Source organism: Chionomys nivalis, chromosome 12, assembly GCF_950005125.1.
Source record: "Chionomys nivalis chromosome 12, mChiNiv1.1, whole genome shotgun sequence".
Classification (NCBI taxonomy): Eukaryota; Metazoa; Chordata; class Mammalia; order Rodentia; family Cricetidae; genus Chionomys; species Chionomys nivalis.
The window spans coordinates 29,235,975-29,260,730 of record NC_080097.1 but is presented as its reverse complement, the minus strand read 5'-3'; the positions used below and the strand labels follow the sequence as shown (position 1 = coordinate 29,260,730).

Sequence of the window (24,756 nt, the reverse complement as noted above, 5' to 3'; positions counted from 1 at the left end):
CTTGGTTTATAAGATACCCTAAATTTAAGCCCTACTACAGGGGAAGAAGAAACCAGAAATAAACCTATAAGTAGTAAAGTTCATATTCGTGGGATGACATAAACAGCTCAAAAGAAGCAAGCAGCAATCAAATTCATAGTCTCATAATGACACCTTACTGCAAAATCCATCTCACAACACGTGATTTTCAGACCACAGGGAAATGTAGGAAAGGAGCAAAGTTATACGCATGCTGTAGAGCATAGCATACCCAACATAACCAAGGACTGTGTTCCTCTAAACAAATGTATCTCTGCAGCATGGATATTCTTATTTCGTGGGGTATCGTTATCAGTCCACTTCTAGTTTGACAGCCAAAGAATTTAAGCATTAATATTACATTAGCATTAGCTTTCCTTTTCTCCAGCATTTTACTCTTACAAATCTCAGGAAAAATGCAATGGAAACATTCCTGGATTTATAGTCAGTCTTTTGTGAACTGAGTGGAAAATCTATTAATATGAGTGATCTCACAGCGATAAGTAAGACTGGCATGGGGAAACTGAGGGAGAAAAGAGAACTGGCAGGTGAAAGGGAGAGGAAATGAGAAGAATGGGGAGTCAAGGGAAGAAGAGGATGGTATGTGAACCTTACTAGCTACACAGAACCAATATGTACTAATGTGTACAAAAAAAATTAATTCTTAGAGAATCTCCATAATTGAAGCCAAATCATTTGAATAAAAGAAATTTCTGGATACAAATGAAATATGAGTAACTTGAAGACACTTAGGGAAGCTTTCTAACACCCGGAGGGCTCTCAACACGGAGTTCTGGAGATATAACACCAGAAGGAAAAACTTCATGTTCCTGAAATGCTAGAGGGAGAAAAGGTATTTCAGGGCACTCTTTCTAGACGACAGCAGGCTGCATCTGTGCCTGTTATTAAATTCACAACTATACAAGTTCTGTACCTTCAATGTTGGGATTAACATAAAATGTATGTTATGGGGGCCCTATCCATCTTCACCAGGATTATTGAGCATTGAACTCTGTTGGACTTTGTGCTATTTAGATCACAGAAGATTCTGTTAAGAAGTGTGTTGATATGATCCTTTCAATCCTTACTACTGACACAAATACATCTTTAATCATGAAAACCAAAATGGAACTTCAGGTAATATAGAGAAGCATGCCTCTGTTAAGCACTCAAAATTTGCCAATCCAAAGGAAGTGATTAACTGTCTTAAAACCATTAACAATGGTACAAAAGAGATAGTTTTCCTTCTGTTGAGGTCACATGAACAATTCTCAACCTTGTTATGTAGGTGAAGTCTAACAGCACCAATTACTAGTATTATGTTGGTTCTTCTCCCACCCCACACACCATGGTTAAATCATCAGTTGTCAAGGAATAACATGATGATGAAAAGATGGTCTTTAGTCAGATGATGAGAACCTGGGCTTCACTGACTGAAATTCTGTGCAATTAAATTAAATATTGTGATGAAAAGTCCCAAGTTTATTTTAAATATCACATGTGATAATAAACATATGCAGAGCCTGGAAGATTCAGCATGATCAGGGAATGCTAATAAAAGTAGTTAGCATGACTGTTCTATAAAAGATGGATGGAAGAAAAGAGAAACGCACCCAAGCCCATCCAATTTAATTCGTTCTACCATTCTACACAGAGAAATGACTAAAGTCATTGCCTTATTTATATGCATCACTCACTGGTCACATTAGAAAATTGAGAGCACTACTGCAAAAAAAACTAGAATTTGCACAATAATGGAAAATAATCTCAGTTTTATGGCCTCTATAGAGGAGAGGGTAACTGTTAAAGCCTTTCTGAAAGCAAATACACACATAAACTGCGTATCTGTTGAGACTGCAGAGACATTCCTAAGTGGTGTTTATGCAATATGCATTTCCTCTAAAATGGATGCCTAATTGTTTAGCTGTTCTAAACTGTGGAATGGAAAACAAAGGAGCAGTTTTGGCCATGTGGGTAAACAATGGATTCCTAAAAGCTAATTATCCGTTGTTTAATAGACTGAAGCTGCACCAAATGAGACATTTAAGTCTAATAAATAAAAGGCAAATTGTAACCTAAAGACTAAAATATAGGAGTTGCTAGTATAGGTTTTATTGCTCCATTAAATAATCTCTTATTTACTTCCTCCTCAAACATAATTATACAACACTGAGTCCATTTCAAGGCCATGCTGATGTGCTACTGAAAAATTATGTGAATCACCTTACACATGCAGGAAATCTTAAAGCACAACATTTGAATTCTATTATCAAATGCCCTAATTGTTTCTAAGATTAAAGATAAAAATGGAGTTTGAAAAAAGTATATAATTACATAAATCCATTATTCCTATTTTTGTCTTCCTAGAAATGATTACATAAGTGCACATACTAGCTGTGTACTTGAAGCTAAATCCGGACATCCATGTTAAATACATTATATAGATGTTTTGTATTTAAGTGATTTCAAAATTAAATAAAATTCAAGTTTACGCATTATTCTAAATTCACATGGGGATTAAATAAAGACAGTTTAAAGTTCACTTGCTCTTTTGTTTACAAGAATACGCAAGTATTTGGCAGAAAACACAAAACCTGCCTATGTGACTATCTGAAAGCTCCGGCTCTTCACTCTTAAAAAAGAAACAGGGGAAGATAACATTTAACATGAGGAAATGCTGAAGGAAGACCCTAGACTCTCGTTTTCAGACTGACTAGTCCACGGGGTTTTCAACATTCAGTTTCCTGCTGGAAGAGCTCTAGTGCACAGGTCCACTTTCATCCTGTGAACAAAGCCCCATTCTGGAAGGACAGGGAGAATGAGCACAAGTAGGTCTGGACCCTCCAATGGCAGTCATCATGGATGGTAGGGAAGAAAGAACAGGATTTAATCACTCCACCATCTCTGTGATGAGAGAATTTGCATATCTGTGAAGAAACTAAGTTCTTTTTGCCTGGTGGAAATACTAACCTCAGGAAACTCTATGGGAAGAAGGCCCACGTGGGTTTATAACGGAGTTACAGGAGTATTCTTTTGCTCATCACCTCAGGAGTGGTGTCTTACAAACAAAAATAAGATGAAATAAAGTCCCTCGTCCAAAGCAGTAACAAATACTAATATACATCCAGGAATTCACATTTTCACACTATCTTTATACCAGCACAGCGAGGCTAAAGGCAACTATAGTGGTTTGCAAAGTAGTATATTCTACACCACAGCAATACCTGCAAATAAAAATTTAATATAAATTTTGAGCTGGCCATCAGAAGAAGATGCTTAAAAGTGTGAAGTCCACGAGCCATACGGTAAAGCATCACAGGAAACACACTATAGTGTCAACTGCTGGGGACTTTACTAACCAACACTTTCAACTAGAAATTAGAGATACAGGTAATACTTCCCTTGTTATATAAAATCAATTCTGTCAATATCAGTTCCTAATATCTACATTAGTAGATCAATAAGAGAAAAGCACAGCATAGTTTGCTAATTCAACACTGGAGCTCAGACTTGTCACCATGAAAAACAAGGTACATACCCAATGTATTTTCTCTAAGAATGAAGTCAAATGTTGCCAGGCTAAACTTCTATTTCCATTGCAGAAAGCCTTCAAAAGTTGTAAAAATAATGAATTCAGAAAATTCTTATTCTACAGATATTAGAAAAGGTAACAAGGTAACTGTGTTTGATTCATTTAGAAATAAGCAGCAAACAAGAAATAAATACTTTTTATTACTATATGATTTATTTCCTAATGGTAGCCATTTTCAAAGACTGATGATCTGAATGAACAATCATGTCTTTACAAAGAGAAATATTCAGAATAACTGTCATTTATTGCTTTTGTTAACTTTGGTGAGAAAACTTTTACATGCTATCTAGATTGGTTTATGTCCCTACACTCTTTAAACCAAAATTAGGATTTATCTCCAAATCTCCAAAGGTCTTCAAAGGTAGTTTGTAACATCACAGCTTTCTATTTTATGTATCTTTTATCTATTGATATTTTTATATTTGGATATTTGTTTAAATACAATATATCCTGGCTATGGTTTCCCCTCCCTCTATTTTTCCCAACGCCCCCCACCAGATTCACCCACTTCCTGTTTTTCATTAGAAAACAAATCAGCTCCTAAGGGATGATAGCAAAATATAAGAAAAAAATAAAAGCTACTATGTGAAAATGCGATAAAAGAAGCAAACAGAAGTAAAGAGCCCAAGAAAAGATGCAAGGACCAACTTGTTCCCATACTCAGGAATCTCAAGAAAGCACTAGGCTAGAAGCAATAATACATACGTACAGATCCTGTAGGGAAAAAAGAGAGGGAAAGAAAAAAGCGTGTGTGTGTGTGTACAAAGTAAAAAATAAGAGAAATAAAGGAAAAGAGAAAAGCCCTGATGTGGCATTATGAGATTGTGTCTGGTTTAATGAAATTTTTATAAATCGATATAACCCAGCCTAGGCTCAGAAGAACATGGAGATCCCCTGGAAAGTATCGAAATGAGCACTACATATGACCTTAATATATCCAAGGCATTTAAGAAATCCTACCAGGCGAAGACATTGCACTTATCGAGACACATTTGTCATCATCTGCACACGGTATCTTGGAAAAGACACTGCAGAACAATTGATAAAAATAACCTAATGGGACAAAAATAATGGGCTCCATGATAAACAAGAGAGGCAACGGAGACCTTTATTTTTATTTTCTAATTTTTGAGACTGGGTATCACTATATGGATAATATAGAAAGAAATTAAGGCAAAAGACTGTAGGACAACAGAACAGAAAATTTCACACACCCACACACATGCATGCAAAACCACACATAAGCAAACATGCCAAAAAATACATAAAGAAGAACAATTTTAAGATATTTTCAACGCGACTTAGTTGTTTACAACTGGTTAATATGAAAACCAACAGAAAAAGGTTAAGGCAATACAATTTGCAAAATTGGAAATATTAATTAATCATAAATATAAATGACCATTTTCACTGTAGTCAAGCAAAAGCCAATGAAAATTAAAAATAACTTTTTAGTCTATCTCATAAAAATGAGAATTTTCAACTAATGCATATCCCTAAATTAGATGTGGAATGTTAGGGAAAATTAGAATATATTTGGCAAAATATTTGGCAACATGCATTGTAAGTCTTAAATACATCCTTCTCTGTTCTGTTTAATAAAATAATTCAAACATTTTCTGACTGTGTGAGGCCAAGTATACTGTTCATATTGAAAAACTAGAGAAACATTTCTATTACTCCCTTACTGAATAATATAAGCCAAATTAGGTATGACCTAACAAGGGGAACCCATGGCAAGGTATTAAGAATAACATGAAATACTAAGTGTGGACATTTAGGTGTATATTCACTAGGATCTCGGTTTGTATTCAAAGGTACTGAAGAGACAGTGTGCCTAAATATGAACAGTGAATCCTGGAAAGAAATAATGGCTAACTGCCTTCTGATCTACTCTTGTTTAGGTGGACTTTATACTGCAGAAGTAAGTCATTGAAGGTAGAAGAATAAATTTGGCCATTCAAAAATGGAAATTAAATTGTAGAGAAATAAAAATGAATATTATTAATATTCTGTTGAAAAACCCATTAAAAAGTTCTATCAGATCTCAGTTTTATGAACTGATATAACAACAATACTCAGAGGCTCTTTGTCCCAGTCGCTCAGTCCAAATCTCAACAGTATATATAATCCATCTACCTTCAATTATCAGGTAGGTGACTTTTAACACGGTGAGCAAATGTTCAAACAAGATAATGATGTATCAAAAATTAGGCTAAGATTTTAATTCATGATTATTCCAGAATAATTTAAACAGTCAATAGTCCACTTTTCTGCCATTCATTTTTGGTAACACTTTTAATAATTCCTTGAACTTTCTCTGAATTTCTAACATAAACATGTAATTAGACCTAGATGACTCTTCCTTTCTAGAAGAAACAAGTGTGCTACACTACTACATTCATTTTGCTTCTAAAAATAAAATATGACTATCAACATGCAAGTAAAGAGGACAGGATGGCACCCTCTCCCTGTGGGGAATCCTTAGCTGCATTTCTTGTTCTGAATTGTGAGCTACTAGGATTTAGCAATGAAGTTAATGGATTTTATATTAAAACCTTCAATCCTTAGTGCGCTGGGAAACAAGAGTCAAATTGTTAAGGTTGACAATAAAACTACAACCTAATATGCTGCTTTCTTATTTAGTTGTATCTTCCTTTTTTCTTTTATTGAAAATAGAGGTTTTTATATATTTTTAATATATTCTGAATATGGTTTCCCCTCTCCTCTCTAGCTCCCCTCCCATCCAGATCCATAACTTTTCTCTCTCTGATTATAAAACTAAGCGGTATCTAATAATAATAAAATAAAATAAGGTAAATACAGAACAAACAAATCAGAAAATGACTTTTTTAACTTTATAAAATATATAGATGTTTCTGTAGGGTTGTATTCAAATTTGTCACTCCAGTCTCTGTGTCTCTTTTATTTTCTTTACCAACCTCGCCTCCCCCTTAGTCCTTCCTTTCTTCTCCTCTTCTCAGTTTTAAGGACTGAACTTAGTCTCAAGCTCATGTACACCAGCAAGAGTGACAGCCCCAGCCTACTTGAAGTCTATATTAATCAGTATCCTCTTTTTCTCTCGCCTATGCTGCATTCACTGGAAGAAATCAGTCCATGTGTCAATTTCGTATTGGATGTAAATGTATTAACAGACAGGCACTGTTACAGACTTGTTACCTAAGTAATACTGAAGGAAAGAGAATCTACCTGACCTACAAGTCTTCCAGAGAGCCAACACCAGAAGAAAGACAACATACAGTGATAAACCGAAGGGAGGAAGGAGCTTGAGGAAAGATCTGCTCGATGGTGAGGTACAGAAACAGGTAGTCCTATTTCTTTGTTCGCCAAGGAAATTCGGATGTTAATGAAGCACCACATGAACGTGTCCACCGCATAGATGGGGACTCAACAGGACTCACCAGTTTTCATTTCTAGCAAACGTTTTTTCTCTAGTTGGCGTTCAAGGCGTTCTTTCTCTGCTCGCTCTTTAGCTAGTCTGGCACGCTTGTCCTTTTCTGCCGCTTCTCTTTTTTTGATGTTTTCATTTAACGCTTGCTAATACAAATAAATTTTGAAAAATGATTAATTAACCAGTGATCCACAAGAAAATTATCTAAAATCAAACACAAGTTCCAACCATGAGTTAATAGTTTTCAGATAAGTTAGTTCTTAAATAAGTAGCAGTCATATAATACATACACATAAACCCTTGTAAAATATGTATCTATAAATACCCTCCTAGGCTTAAAGCACCTGCATGTAAATGGAATTACCTAAAAGGGAAGAGATGGAAACTAAAAATAAAAAGGCATTTAATACACAAATCAAATCGGCTATCATATAAAGAGAGTCTTAACTCTCTAAGAGCCTTCCATTTTTTACTCTTTTGTACGCATTTCAACTTCAAGGGAAGCAGTTGAAGAAATGATAGAAAAGGGATGAACGCTCCATGTAATGGTCATATAGAAGAGTGGGTTTTCATATAGAAGAGCATGTCATAAAGATAACTGTATAAATATTTGAGGTATCAAAGCCAGATCCTGCGACTGTTGATCAAAGCCAATAACATGCTAATGAAAATATCTCAATGGATATGTGATTAGTTAATTAATTTCTTATTTCTAAGTTTTATACCAATCAAGAAATGCCTCTCATGTGGCATTAGTGAGAATCAGCAGGTAAGGGTAGAATTTTATAAGTGCCAACAAACAGCATGGCATCACATTACAACAAACAGACTGTATTTTATCTAAGTGTCAATGAAAACAAACAGGTTACAATTACCAATAATATTATAAAAGTGTACAATTAAGCTATAAGTAAGTAGCTTAGTATTTTTCGTTTAAATGCAGTTCTAGAAATTGAACCCACGGCTCCTGCACAGCAGGCAAGAGTTCATGTGCACACTCATGAACCTGGGGATCAGATTCTAATGGCAGGCATCTTCCTTAATAGCTCTCACCCTTATTTTTTGAGACCAGGTCTCCTGCTGAAACTGGAGCCCACCAATCTGGTTAACCTGACTCACAAGCGAGTTCTGGGGCAAACCAGCAAGCTCTGGGGACCTGGTTGTCTCTGCCTTCTTAGCACTGGGATTAAAAGCATTCACCATTGTGCAAAACCCACCTTTTGCTTGAATACAAACACAGGCTTGATAGTTTTTGGCTGACTGAGCTATTTCTCAACACTTGACCATCTTTTTAAAACCCAGAGATAGTATTAGTTTTTTTATAAAAAGTTACAAATTAGAATATTATTGATGAGAACAATGAAAGAAAAACTCTAAGAAAAAAACACAAAATATTAACCTACTCACCGTAAATTATAATATATATACTTTAATGAGATGCTAAATGGAGGATAGGGTGAAGGGACAGAAGAGAGGGAGGTAACAAAGGAAATGATGAAAATATGTTAGTTTCTTTCTTTGTAATAGAACAGGCAGCAGGCAAATATAAGAACAGAAACATGAAATATAGACAATACTATCAGTCAGAAAAAGGAGTATTCAAAACATCCTTCTTTTCTACGGCTACTGGAGGGATTACCATTGTTTGCTATCTCCACTGTCTGCTTGTCTCTCCTTTTTCTTCTCACCACACGCCCAGACAACTTAGAACTTCCTTTTTTAAAAAAAAAAAAAAACCAAGGATGGAAATACATACATATATATATATATATATATATATATATATATATATATATATATCACAACAACTAATGAAATGATTTTATATATATAACACAACAACTAATGAAAAAAGAGGCCATGAATTCAAAAGAGAGCAATGAGGAGAATATGGAAGATTTAGAGGGAAGAAGGGGAAGGGGGGAATGCTGTGCTTATAATCATAAGAAATAATTTAAATAAACAGAAGAGGTCAAAATCATAAAAAAAATTACCCTAAATAAAGCTCCCTCTGGTTTGATTACAGCTGAATTATAAAAATCAAGGAGCTGGCTAAATGTAGCGGTTTGAATAAGAATGTCCCACATAGGCTCACATACTTGAACACTTAATCATCCGGAAGTGGTATTTAAAAGGATTAGAAGGATTGGAAGGTGTGGCTTTGGAGTAGGTGTGGCCTTGCTGGAGGAAGTGTAACTAGGGGTGTGCTTTTAGGTTTCAAAAGTCCTTGCCAAGTTCACTCTGTTTCTTTCTGGATATAGGATATAGCTTCCAGTAACTGCTCCAGCACTATGCTTGCTGCCATGCTCTCTGTCCTGAGAATAATGGATTGATCCTCTAAAACTGTAAGTAAGCCACCAATTAGATGCATTCTTTAATAGGAGTTGCAGTAGCCGTGATGTCTCTCCACTGCAACAGAACACTGACTGAGGTACCTTACATGGAACCTTCTCCACAATGCTGATAGGCTGATTAAAATTCCATTTAATTTGGAGAATGTTTCAGGCCCAGAGCCTAAATATAATTTATCATGGGCTATCTTTAGTCAATTGAATAGCCATTCCTTACCCATCTCTCTGACCTAACATCCTCGTGTTTATTAGATAAATCCTTTAGAATGCACAAGTATTCCATCAGCTTCCACTAAGCAAAAGGCTAAGAATATGGCCTCATAGGATGAGACCTATGAACAAAGAATCCCATCTGCTGTGACCCACTCGGCATTCACAACAGTCTATTTGAAGTGTCTTGATTTATGACTTTCTTATTCAGTTAGTATAAAAAGTTCATGAACCCATCAGACATTGAACTATAGAATGTGGAGTAAGCAGATTCTGAATTCCCAGACTATGATCATACATATGTGGCTCTAGATATACTATTTTTATTCCCCTCTTAGTGGTGTCAATTATATTTTTGCATGGGTAAGTGAAGCCTGACGACTTAGGACTTTCCAGGCGCAATTCAGAAGTTTTTAGGCACTAAATTGTGATGTTGAACACTGAAATGACAGCACTAACCAACCACCTTCATTCCACTGTCATTTCTCAAAGTGTAGTCATTCTGGGAGATGGAGGCAGTGCATCCTGCTAACGCAAATCTCCTTCTCTGTTGTTAAGAAATAGAAAGAGGAGAAAGCATGCCAGTCTCATTACACCCCAGATTCTTTTCTGTAACACAAACTGCTCTCCATGTGGCTGGTGAGTGGGTCTTATCACAACCTTCCGTGAGGGTCTAGGTTCAGGAACTCCTTCTCTGAATAATAAATGATTCTCTGTATCTGACCTATTTTCTTGCGTCTTCTGCCAACAGTCAGTAAGGAAAGTCTCAAACTCTTCAGTTTGTAACCAATATTAACACCAATTACTATTAATCTATAAAGTGGTATCTGTAATTTTAGATGCTTTCAAAAAGGTAATTCTGTCAAAATTCAAACTGGATTCTGATTGCCAGCTCTGGAAGAATGTGGTCAAGTACCTGTACTGAAAGCAGGGGAGCAGTAAGTTGCATTTGAAAGTAGGTGTATTTTCACTCTTTCATGGCTGCATATGCTAAGTATGGGACAATGGCAGATTTAAAAATCAACATAAGCTAGGCAGATAGATATGGCAATTCCAAAACAAATAAACAAACAACTAAATAATTAAGGATTCCTCAACAATAATTGCTTTAATGTCCATATGTGTAGCCATGTATGTTAATGCATAAGGGAGACAGGTTAGGAAGGATGGATTGAGGTAAAAAGCATAAACAAATATTCAGGAATAAAACTGTATGTCTTGCTTGAGGAAAATAAATAAGCATCCATTAATAACTCAGCCTATTTATGAATTGTATTAACTTCTCAAATTAATAGTGTAAATTCTACTTTAATGACTGGATACATTTCAATGTGAACATTTATTAGAGCTTCTAGACCATATACAACTGCCACACCCTCTTAGGGGAGTAATAACTCAAAGTTACTTTATAAGATCTATAGAAATAATGTTTACCTTAAGAAATACAATCTGCAGTAGGTCCCAAGCCATGTTGTTTTAGGAAAAATGCAGTACTGATTTTCATTTTAAAACGTCTACCTACTTTAAAACATTTTATTCTGGCATTATAACTGTTTAGGAGAATTTCAGCATATAAAGGAGCATTTACCCTTCAAATAATATCATAGGACAAATAGTAATTCAGGACTTTCTTGTAGGCCAAATCATAAGAAACAAATATAGCCTCAAACACCAAAATTCACCAAAGAATGTCTATTAGATAAAATTGCTTCTTAATTATGTAAATCCCAAGTTCAAAATTTGCAAGGAAGACTGAGCCAGAAATATCAGCTGGTTGAATAGAAGCCACTAACTCAAAAAAGTGATCTTATACTTCACCTCGTGTGGACAATCAGCAAATGCATACCACTGCTGACTGCACTCAAGTACATATTGCTACAAGACATTCTCTGTGAATTCTTCCCTAGATGCAGCCTTATGCACACTCTTTTTGAAAGATCTGTGGGTCTATCAGTCCACTTCAGTGACCACAGAGGGTTTTCAAACCTTAGACAGATTTTGGTTGCCATTTTAAAGAAAATCAATAACTAAAACAAGTTTTTAAGACAACATACTTTTCATGAATACCTATATAATAATACCTATGTATAATAACAAATATATGAATCCCAAAATGTATGACCCCGTTAGCAAGAACGGACTTCTAGAGGGAAATACCGAGCCCCTACTTAACTTAGTCTCACCTATAGTTTTGTAACATAACTGGTGTATAATTCTGCTATAAGTGGTTTAAATATTTATTATAGCATTACATACTTTTCCTACGAAATCAAAAGGATCTAAATTTAATTGAGTTTGTGCATTCATGTAGATGTGTGTATATTTATGTGTAAAACTTAGAAGGTTCAGACAGAGAGTAATGCTTATGAGTTGTAGTTAATATTATCATAAACATTACCTTTGAATTTCATGAAAATTTATTATCATTTATGTTAACATTATAGCTTGCTTTTTCGTTTCAAAATTGTTTGTAATAGTAATCTGCATTTTATAGGTAAATTATAATTCATTTATATTGTCTATACTATTGAATTGATTCCATTAGTAGCATTTAAGTTGTTTCCAATGTTTGGCTATGATGAATATGGATATGGATACAAACAGTGTATACCCCAGCTACTGCTCAGATGTAAGAATTCTTTAATAGTGCTTGCCATTAACTGTTTCCTAAATTTGTTTATAAAATTATCAACAGCCAGTTCTTAAGTGAGGTCAATACAAACTGAAAACATACATTATGTATCAAAGTTTTATTTCTAAAATAAAAAATCTCGAATAAAATAAAATGTTTTAAAATGCAAGATTGCTGGATAACATTGTTAATATTATTTCATATGTTAAATATCATCACAAAAACCTGCACGCCACTCCCCTCAAAAAAGAAGTGGACCTATGAACCGATAGACTAGAGCATCCCTGAATTTATTGGAAAATGTTAAAATGCTGTTAAATGGTGCACCCACATCCACTTCAACCTCCACTATACCCACAGCCTATGCAATGTGTAAATTGTCATCACAAGTCTAACACTGCTAACATAAGTAGTTTCACACCATGTGTTACCTTATATTGTTCTGGCTACTATTTCATGCAAGGATAATTTAATATTATTATAAAGTCATTTGTATTTATGTCCTTTTCTGTAAATTGCTTTAAAAAAAAACAATAAAAAAACCCTAAGTTTTCTCTAAAAAACTCATTAGTTCTCTAGAAATTTCGGACACTATGTCTTTGTCAATTTTTACAAATATAATCCCAACAGTATTTACACTACTATTCATAAAGACTATCCCTAAAGTTAACATAGTCAAAGTCTTTTTCCTTCAATGATGGCCCCTTTAAGTCTTTAAGGTATCCTTTGTACTTCAATGGAAGGCATTTTTGGAACTTTATGAGGTTTGCAGTTGTTTTTGATGCTTCAGTGTTTAGTCAGTGTTTGTGAACGGTTTGAGGAGGATATGTGTACTCTGTTTTAAGTTTTTCCTATGATCTTATTCTTGACATGAATCATAATATGCTTTTACATGCTCTAAAATTTTCTTCTCTTTAAATTTATGCCAATGAGACCAACAAATAAAACTGACAGAAAGACATTTATTGTGTTTGCTTTTATAGCAACAGGTAAACTATTTCAATAATAGCTCCAATTTGCTTTAGCAAACTGCATGTCCTTTAATGAATGTTTGAGTACCATTGCTACTTGTTTGCACACATAGCTACACCAGCCTTTTACTGAAATGTTTAAAGCTTCTCATCTTTAGCATCTTTTTGTCTGACTGACCATTAACAAAGAGAACATTGGAAAACTTTACTAGAATAATGCTAATTTCTGGATTTATCCACATGGTTTATCAATATTTTTGTTATCAGCAGTGGTGGCACATGCCTTTAATTGCAACTCTGAGAGGCAGAGCCAGATATAGTAGATCTCTGAGTTTTAGGCCAACCTGGTTGAGTGAGTTCCAGGACAGCCCGGGCTACACAGAGAAAACCTGTCTTGAAACATGCCCCCACCAATTATATTATCACTTGGGGCTATCTTAGGCACATGTAACGCTTGGATGCTTCAGGTGAAGTATGCTTTTCATCTTCATGAGGGAACATGTTTGCTATAAGTGTACTTGGTTATTAACACACCTTCCTTTTTCCTTCACTATTTCCTTGCCTTACACCAACTGTTGTGTCACTTCAGACTTTTCTGTATCTCATGGCTCGAGATCTTGAAAAATCTAATGAACACAAGTTTTCTTTTGCAATTAATCCTTTAAACATTCCCATGATTTTTATTCTTATCAGTTCTACTTTGCATTATTTTTATATGCTTATTTTATGATTTTTCATTCTGAATGTTTCTTGGTATAATTCTCCCCAACAATTTTGAATTTACACCTGATGCGTCTAATCTACAGGTTTTCCAAATGATTTTATAATACAGACAAAACATGCCCTGTGGTGGTTTGAAAAAAAAAATGGTCTCCAAAAGGAGTGACACTATTAGAAGCTGTGGCCTTGTTGGAGAAAGGGTGTGACTATCAGTGGACTTCCTGTTGTCTGAAAGATGTAACGCTCTCAGCTACAGCACTACATCTGTCTGCATGTCACCATGTTCCCCATCATGAAGATAATGAACTGAACCTTGGAAACTAGAAGTGAGGGCCCGCAAATAAAGGTTTTCCTTATAAAAGTTGCCGTGGACATGATATCTTTTCACAGCAATAGAAATCTAAGAAACACCCTACATTTAACTCGTATCTTTACTTTCCTTCCATTTCAACTATACAGCAGTTTTTGAATTCCAAATCTTTCTCTCAACTGATTACTCTTTTTACAGGTCTTTTTTACATAAAAGAACTTTTATCACATATGTCATTTTTTTTTTATATTTGTTCTATGCCTTTTGCCTCATGAGCCTTTCTTTAAAAAATGCTTCTGTGAATACATCCTTTAGAGGACAACTGTACATTGTGGGTTAATTGTGCTTCATAAATATGGTTTGGTAGGAAAAAACTGCTATACTCATAAAGCTATGCTGTTTTATACTGTGTGTAACTCACCAGCTTTGAACATTACTTCCTGAAAGCTGAATCCTATCTGGCCTGTTAAGAAAAACCTTGCCAATCTGTTTTTAAGGTCCTTTTAAGAGGTTGTTGAGGCTGCGAAGATGTCTCAGTGGCTAAAGCATCTGCCCTGCAGGTCTGGGCGCCTGAGTCTCAGCTCCAGAAACCACACGAAAAAAGCAGGACACAGCTAGCCCAAACACCTCTAATTCCAGTGCATTTTCTCGGTGACTGGGAAACAAAGACAGGACAATCTTCTGAAGCTCGTGGTCCAGCTGGCCTGATGCATGCAAGCTCTGAACAGAACAGATCCTGTCTCAAACAAGCTAGCAGGCAAAAACTGAGAGCTAAGGCTGTTCTCTGAATGCCACATGCACAAGACTGCACTCAAATACATTCTTATTTTCCATTTCTTCATAAATAGCCTAACTTGGCCCCTGTTAAAATTAGAAGAATAACTATGTTTTATCATCATATGAAGACACTTTCTACTGGCTTCCTCCGCTGTGCCTAAAGAACTAATGGAATGATAACTTGTTCTTGGCTTTTAAAAATCTTTGCTCTTGGTATCCTGTGCTTTCACTCACAGGATATGGCATGTGCTATGGATACATGTGTGTGACTGCATGAGCCCACAGAGGCCAACAGCACTGGATTCCCCTGGAGTTGGAGTACTAGTAATCACCGCCTGCTCTAACTGGGTGCTGGGAACTGAACGAACATCCTTTGTAAGAGCAGTATGTACTCTTAAATCGCTTAACCGTCTCTCCAGACTGTTTACAGGTTATTTTAAGTTTCATTTTATTTATTTTGGGTTACAGATAGTCTTTAAATTTGTGGATTCTTGGTCTGGAAACACTGTAAGCAATGTTCTGAATGTTTACCGTCCTTAACTTATTCTACTCAATCCATACTTTGTGGCTCCTGCTACAAAATGGGAAATACTGTCTAACCTCTTCCATGCTTCCCTCGACTGCACTATCTCCTTGGGTTGTCCCAGGACCACTTGCATTGAACATGCCTTTCTTCCCAGGTGGAGTACAACTCACTCTAGATCACTATGTGTTTAACTCTAACCCCCATACCTCCATTTCCACTGGTCTTTTCTTTTTAAGTGGTCATTTTCAGTCATCAAGTCTTTTGAAAATCTTAAACATTTTCTTAAACATTTTGTGCCCTTCACAGGGAGTCTTGTAGGGGATGTCAATGTATACCTTCTTATCTCCTCGTCATACCACTACCCTACTCCAGACTTGTTTAGTAGTTGCAACTGTGGTCTTAGTTTGCTGAGCTTAGTCCATAAGTCTTGGGTTGTTAAGTCATAACTGTCTTCTAGCACAGAGCTTTGAGCTAGCTTCTGTAAAGAATTGGGGACTGTTTTCCTAATCTGGATGAGATTAGTTTCCCTCCATCTCATGCTTATTTTGAAAGTTTATGTAATGTCCTTATTCCATAAAAGTCTTGGTCTCCAACTTCCCAGCCCAGGGTAACTCTGCTTTCTCTCTTTCTTTTTGTCCTTGAATATTTCCTTAGCTTTCTAAGACAACAGTAAATTTTTGAAAATGGCTCAGTGGATTACTGAGAAAGCTTCATAAGAACATCAGAAAAGAAGAGTATATGAGTCTTAAAGAAGCTGGACGAATTACTGTAGCACAGATCTTTCAGTCTTCACCAAACACCTGCCTGATAAGCTAAGCTCCCCACTGTCTAATACTCTGAAGCTGATAGCAGATCTTATTTTATTTTATAATGTTGCATCTCATCTAGATTAATGTAATTCTGTGTACCTTAGACATATGTTTCAGGCTCCACAATTAAATGAAGGTAACTGGATACTCATATAAAATTAATTCTAAGAAAGCATTCATGCACATTATTATGTGGAAAGTTTATAATACAAAACGCCCCTGATAATAGAATAGATATGAAATTTGTCTATTTTTATAAATTACTTTAAAAATATCTGAATTTTTGTCATATATTTGAATGATGGAATAACCTTATGAGATGAGAATCTAAAGTCATATTCTGTTATTTAAATGGCTATCTGGCACTGAAGAGCTGTGTGTCACTGTCACGGTTGCTTCTGTAAAAAGGATAAAATTGTGGCTATTTCTGGAATTAAATACATTAATTCACATATTTGCCTTATATCCCTTCCCTAGCGTATTATAAGAGGAGGCCCACATAGTGTTAACAAATATTTTTTATTTTATCACTAATTTTATAGAGGATTTTCATGAGAGTATAATCATTCAAGTGTCTCAAGCACATTTATTTAGCAAGAACTCATGAAGATCCATCTTCTAGCTTCTGTCAATAATCATGCTTCTATCAAACATAAGGGGAATGCCAATTTTCTTAGCTTCTATGAGAATGTAAGTGTTTCTATTCAGAGATGTTGGAATAGGATGCTATACTAAGTTGAATGGTAGTGAAGTGGAAGCATCCAATGCCGCCTGGATGACTTGGCAGGGAAGGTGTCATGATGAATAAATATGGAAGGCAAGATGTAGTTCTCAACCTCAAGTCTAGCCATTATTCCTCTAAGGACTCAATTTACATATGTATGCACATTGTTTAATATTACCAAATCTAATGTGCTCAAAAATTTTATTTTGGAAAAGAGACTTAGTTCCATTACCTATATTTTACTTAAATATTAAACATTGCTTAAGCTGTTTTTGAAAGATATCAATAATATAAAATTTGAGAGTAAATTTTAGAATGACTTTTAGTTGGGCAATGTTTAAGTTACAATCAAGAAATGCTTAATTTTAGATGAAAGCAACACACTATTTTGCATATAGATCAGTATTACAAAATTTAAATATAAAACCATAGTATTAAGTATAAGTAGCCATAGATCCCGACTTTTAAAAAATATATTTCATGTCTGTGCAGACTATTTAAATAGCTTTATATATCCATCTCAATGTTTTTCAAGCTATTTTTATGCATTTTTAAATTTGTTTCAGAAAACGAGAGACATGTCCTTTTAAAAAGCTTAAAAAGCCTTGCCCTTTCAGTTTTGTTTCTTTCAACAAACATGTTTACTCAACTCATGTAAGCCTGAAATAGAGCTCTGTTTCTTAAGAATTCACTTTTTGTCTCGTGTCTCTAACTACATAGATTGAATTTATCTCCTGATTGCTAGGAGTGGGTATTGTCAGAAGCAGGCTAATTTCCTCTATGAAACAAACACAGTAATATCTAATATATTGCCAGTGATTGCCTTACTTAGGCATGTTTAGGACTCTTATTGACTCCTCACGTGGAATAAATAGGACTGCTTTCTGCAAACTCATGATAGCTAGCTTCATCATCAGGAATAAACAGAAAATATTTTCTTTTGGAAACAAACAATATAAAAAGCATTCTTGTGCTCCTATAACATTCTCATAATGATTCAAGAAGGGAAATATTTCAGAAGCATACTCACAGAATTTAGTAGAAATTCAAAAGTAGGTGGTTCTAATTTTTCAATAAAATATTTTTCTTAATAACTAGAAAATTTCCACAAATGTACAAATAAAAACTCTTTTAAATTGATTACTAAATAATTTCCATTTTGTAAAATTAATCATTGGTTTTATTCTAATATCACCATTGCTCATTTTACAATGCTACTTATGAGGATAGGTGAACATAACACACTGTGCTCTGGCAGGACCCACTCAGCATCTGAACTGAGCACCGGCTGTTCCTTGCTGGTACACTATGATAATGGACAAACATCCCTGAGGTGAGAATTAAATAGCCCAATGGCTATGCGCTGCTCATGATTACCAAATCCCCTCAAGTTCCTCTCTTCTATAAAAGTCAGCCTCGGAGGGAGAGGGAAGCAAAGCACTTCTTAGCCATGGGTAACATTGCTGATCCTTCAGCACTTTGCTACAGAGTGTTTGGTCTGCAAGTTCTGAGTATAGTGACTCTTTCACAAAGCATGATACGGTTATAAGTTCCTTTCCAACATTATTTGATTCTCCACATTGTGTTTTTTTCCCTTGAAGTGATATAATGATATTTTTACTTTTCAATCACAAGGTTAAAGCACTGACTGACAAACCAATGGACAGAGTGGTATCCATGTAGTGCTGATGAGGGCAAGTAACAGGGTAGCAGTTTGCTGAGTTAAGACCCTGTTTCAGGGAAAGAGGCAACTGACAATATCCCAGGCGAAACTTGTTATATTTAACAAGTGGAAGGTAGCCTTTAGGGCACATCACATTTTCAATCCTCTCCTACTGCTTCGTATGTCTGTGTCTGAGTATGTGTATAAAGTGTAAGAGATGACTACATTTGATGTATGAACATAATATTATTTTATGCATTTCTGTCTGCGCTTTGCTGGCTTATAAAGTAGTTTCCTAGCACATGGGATAGCACGTGCTAATATTATGTATGCTGCTGTTATTGTTATTTAAAATAATACAGTCATTACTTTTTTTCTATTTCATTGAACAAAATAACCAAGAGATACCTACAAACTCCCAATCATGTAAAGATACAGAACCAGCCTTTCAAATATGAGTATTATCCCATGCAATGCAAAGTAGGGGTGAATCTTATCAAGAAAGAGAAAGCTCAAGTCAATTACATTGGGCATGTTTATTTATTTATTTATTTTTTTGAGGTGGTAAAAACACTTCATATTTATTGTTTGTTTAAAAGGATGACATAAAAGTTGTAAGATATTGTACTCCTATTTCTTTTATTTTTTAGGTGATTTATTGCAAACTTATTATCTCTTGAGAGTAACACTGGCTCCAGTTTTACATTTATTTGATTATTTTTCTTATTAATTATTTGAATTTCTTATAAATTCTGAATTTACATATTTTTTATTGAAAAAAAAATTTTCCGCTTCCTCCTTGCCTCCCATTTCCCTCCCCCTCCTCCCGCCCCTCTCCCCCTCCCCCCACTCCTCTTCTCCTCCCTCTCCAGTCCCAAGAGCAGTCAGGGTTCCCTGCCCTGAGGAAAGTCCAAGATCCTCCCCCCTCCATCCAAGTCTAGGAAGGTGAACATCCAAACTGTCTAGGCTCCCACAAAGCCAGAACATGAAGGAGGATCAAAACCCCGTGCCATTGTCCTTGGCCTCTCGTCAGCTCTCATTGGCATGTTTATTTTAAAAAATTTAAAATAAATATTAGAAAATCATCACAAATATATCAAAGTTGCAAAGTTAAAATTTTAAGCTTAAATAAACAGACACTAAAGGATGAGTAGATGGGTGAAAAAACAGAGTATTTTCTTCTCTGTGGGAAGCCTTAGAGCTCCAAGTATGATCTCAGAATAACAAAGGTGCTAATGAAGACAGAAGCCCTATGTGAAAAGCCTCCAAATACAATGTTGAAATTGTAAGCACACCAAAATATGCATGGGTTGAAAATGCTTTCTATTATAATTACAGAAGCTGGCTCAACACCCCACCATAAGACTTGTACATGATATTTTTACCTCTGACAACATAAAACATATCAATCTACAAGCTTTAAGGGGCATTCAGGGCACATTAAGTGCTTTGCCCTCCTGCTACTGCCTAGCTGTTCACACAGCAGTCAGCACAAACAGCATTCAGAGCTGACAAGCATCAAATTTGTGTGATTTAAATGATTTGCCAGAACAGGTTGTGCTCTAGCTGTTCTCCTTGCCAATTTTTTTTTTTTTTTACAGCAAAATATCTTCTCACTGGATGATGGAGTAGTAGTAGATGGGATAAAAGTTACTTCCTTAGACTGAGGATTAAGGAGAAAACCAAATTTCATTTGACCAATAGAAAGAGTAAGATTATAGGTGTTATTCTTGCTTTGGTATTTGTTCACTATACATAGACCAACTTTATAGACCAAAAAACCAACTAAGTTAATGCTTGCAACAAAGATGAATGTCAAATCTTAATTGGAAGAAGTTAAGAAGTATTAACCCATAGAAATAATCTAATGACAGCTAAACACAATCTGGGTGTCTATTCTGCTCACAGTATTCTGTATGGCAACACAAAAAGGGGGGAAGACACTTGAAATTCTGATATTGCCATGAAGAACAAGAAAGAAGATCACTGTAGTACTCTGTTATTTGTACACAGCTAGCTTGCTGTAAGGCTCTATGTGCATTTACTCATTAACTCTACTGCATGCAGTTACTGTCAGGTAACAAAGGCTCAGTAAGGTTAAGTAACTTGCTAGGTACTGTCACTCAAAACATGGGGCCAGATGCTGGAGTCGGCTCAGCACTGCAGCTATCTTCCTATCTGTGAAACAAACAGTGAGAATTCAAAACTGAGGACAAATAACGTGGGTAAAGTGTATCAGGTAAAGAATTCATCAGGCACTTAAACTGAAGAAACATTTCATCTCCTTGATTGTCACCACATGCAATTCAGACAGGAGTTTGTACATATATGGAGATAAAGTTTAGGAAGGAAGATAATGGTGTTTCTGCTTGTTCTTTTCTTCCCAATGTTGTGGACTTAGTTCTTGAATGTACTGGGCAACTAAGGTAAAAATCCAAATGGGTATTATGGATTCAAAACATACTACAGAGTTTGGCATAGGTATAGGGTATAGGCATAAAGTATAGGTATGCCAAAAATTAAGAAAAAAACAAAATAAAATAAACCACCTTCCTAACTTGAAGTATTCGATATCTTTAGGGCAAGGGCTGATTCTTGATGACTTCCAAATCCTAACTGCAAAGTGGAATTTCAGATGCTCAGGATCTCACACACTATTAAGAAATGAAGGTTCAGTGCAGCGGCATCTCAGAGAATGACATTCATATGCTCAGGAACCACTTGTGCTCAAAAGCTGCACAGGTCAAAATTCATTCCATTATCAATTATCTGACATTGAAGAGTCAGAGGATTCTGAGTCCTTAAGTATGTTCGAAACACTAAACAACATATTTTTGAGCATCTATAATTTTGCTGAAACGTTTTATCTAAAAGGAGACACACAACAAAAGATCAGAAGAAAGCAGTAGAAATTTTTTTGAGTGAGATATTCGACAAAGCACATAAGGCTTTAGAAGACTTCTGAGTCTGTAGAAAGAACTGAAGTGTGCTAATAATTTCAGGTAAGGAACGCTAAGAGCAAAGAAGTGTTCACTGCAAAGGAAGTACTGTTAGACCAAGGAGAGCATTCAAGATAAAAGCTTGTAATTCAGACCAGGTGAGGAGAACCAGGGCGCAGACCTCTCCTAGGATACTAAGTGGGGCTGGAACACATGTTACACTTCAAGACTACACTGACAAAGGCAGAGAAGAACATTAGGTTTAAATTCAAAGGCTAGCATGAATATGCTTTTGCTGTTGGCTAAGATAAAGAAGGATATGAGGTCACCAGCAGGATCCAATATATATATATATATATATATATATATATCACTCTGAATGGCTGAATGCAAACAACCCCTTCAGAAGCATGAGATCATCTACTAGTAACAGGGGCACGAGAATCACTTGGTGGAAGCTTAATGCTTAGCAGACCATCAGTTAGCAAACAGCTGACAGTTTGAGGTCAGCAATTGTGGTTCAAGGGTCCCATGAAACAGAAAAGTAGCACAGAGAGGCAAAAACTCACCACCCACCTACCACCCCAGCCAGGCTTCATGTTAACTGTCCTCAAACTTAAAAGAGAACATTTTATATTGATAGTAAAACAACCCTGAAAACATTTCAATGGAAAAAGTAAGTATAAGGAAATAAAGTATGCTGTGTGCTGGTACTCACTAGGTGTCGAAAAAGAAAAAGAAGAAGAGGAAGAGGAAGAAAAGGAGGAAGAGGAGAAGGAGGAGGAAGAGAAGGAGGAGGAGAAGAAGAAGAAGAAACAGAAACAAAACTCCTAACGTCATTATGTTCAACTTTCTTGTAAACTTAAGAGCAGGGTGCTTTAAAGCCACGAAAACTGCAGGATTTAGGAAGCGAATAGGCTTCAGCTAATAGAGGCTGGCTTGTTGCCAAGTAAGATGGGTCCATTTTCAGGAACCATATGTTGGAAGGAGAGAACTAACTCCCAAGATGGTCCTCTGATCCCTACACATATCACAAGGCACATGCCTCCCCTGCACCTGACACATAAATAAAAAACAATTTTTAAAAATGTCTAAGTGTAGGAATGGCAAGTGGGCAAGTGCCAGTTCAAGTAGTCCCTCTCAATCTCGAAGCCCTTTTCCAAAAGCCTGGGCTTCTCCACCTCCGTTTGCTCTACTGTCATGCTGTACGTCACAGAATACTGAAGACTAAGGGAGACTTAGTGTGCCCATAAACCCATGTGGCACACAGGGTCTAGAGGGAAGCTAGTGCTCAACCACGGGTGTGTGTTTGGGGTTTCCTCCCGTTGATGACGGTAACGAAAATCAGGTTTGACAAAAGTACAAAGTTCCCTTCTTTAACCCTGCTTTCTGGAGAAGCTGAATGAGGACCTCTAAATCAACTGGTGTCCAGTGAGTACAGGGCCTTGTGGGAGAAAAGAACAGCAAGAAAGCCTTAGCTCTCATGTAAGTGCGGTGAGTTAAAGCACTGTCAGTGAACAGCTGCTCTTCACACAGGCTACACCATCTTGTAGTTTTCCCCTCTTGGTCTAGATGGTTTGTGGCAGTAACTGGAACAGATGTTGCCTCTTTAGCTACTGTAACAAAGCTCTTATGGAACAGAAGAATAAACTTGAAGAGTAATATCTAGATGACTTAGTAGCAACTGCAGTAGTACTTAGGTGAAATGTTGAGTTGGTCAAAGGTATACTTCAGAAATTTGACTACATCGCTTTTAATTGCTTTGGTTCAAAAGCAAAGATGATTTTTAAAATATAAACATTCAAGATAAATTTATTATAAATTAAATTACTATAAGTAATACTGGTCATGAATTTTATTTTGGGAGCCGAAGCAGATTTCAATTTAGTCCTACTTGATAATGTTCTAGGTGCCACACATTAAGTAGTATATGCAATTCAAATATATATAGTACAGAATCAGAAGCTAGGCAGCCTAGGTCAGCATGCCAGCTCCTTGCTAGCTATATAATGAAGTGCCAATCAGATTTCTTGATGACTTCGTCTTCTCTTTAAAATGGGCATTGTGGTATTTACACTACATCTGGTTGTGGTAAAGTCTATATAAGTGAGGATGGAACCTGGCAAATGGTTGACAATGAAGGCTTTAGTTGTTAAAGCATGGCATCCACTGAACACCTGATTCCAACAATTTACCAGTTTTAATGATGCACTGTGTTAGACACACGAGGGTGGACAAGACAGACCAGAATCTTGGGAAGGAAGGAAAGCCTGGGGAAGATGGGTGGAGGGGTGAGTGCAATGATTCAGCTAACTAAGAACGGAAGGTGGTTCAGGAACTGAGCCTGGAAGATAGAAAGGCCTGAATCAGAGAAAGCACTCCATGGAAACCCGCCAGCTCAGCAGTAGGTCTGGACCAAGGACCTGGGATGATCCCTCTTCACAAAATACAAAATAAACCTTGATCATTTATGTCCAGAATAGATCAATGTAGGTAAACAAAACAATACTGACGTCAGTTGGAAACCAAGTCTACCTTTAAAAACTGCAAAGATTTTAAGTTTACTTCCATTAAGCATAGTGCCTCATGAGTCATTAGATAATTCTAAATAATGTATCACATAGAGTCTCTCTTTTCTCTCCCCCCTATCTCTCCCCCCTATCTCTCTCTCTCTCTCTCTCTCTCTCTCTCTCTCTCTCTCTCTCTCTCTCTCTCTCATACACACACACACACACACACACGCACACACATGCACACACGCACACACACATACCCACACACATCATAATACAAAGTACATAAGCAATAATAAAAACAATTTAAATTGAATTTTTGGAGAGTGATAGTAACTGTGCACGTTGTTTGCCTTTTAAATGGAGGGTTCATTAAAAGCACATCAAGTCATTTATAAGTGATTGTAACTGCCCAACAAAGTTAGCAATAAAGTTTTCCTGAGATGAAAAAGCCACTCTTAAAACCCAATCTTCTCTTTCTTTATACTTCAAAACTTTTTAATCCGCACAAACATTTCGTGAAATATAGAAACTACTTCCCCATTTATTAAGAATAACAGTTTTTCCTTGCTGTACTGTATCCCAGGTC

The 24,756-nt window shown here is 36.1% G+C and overlaps 1 protein-coding gene across 1 annotated transcript in view; it reads right to left on the bottom strand.

The window, feature by feature from the left end:
- Diaph3 (diaphanous related formin 3) overlaps window positions 1–24,756 on the bottom strand; it is a 467,044-nt gene that overhangs the window by 143,805 nt on the left and 298,483 nt on the right. The window contains exon 25 of the mRNA XM_057786074.1: window positions 7,033–7,168. Within this exon, the coding sequence (XP_057642057.1) occupies window positions 7,033–7,168 (136 nt within the window). The remainder of the gene's footprint in view (window positions 1–7,032; window positions 7,169–24,756) is intronic.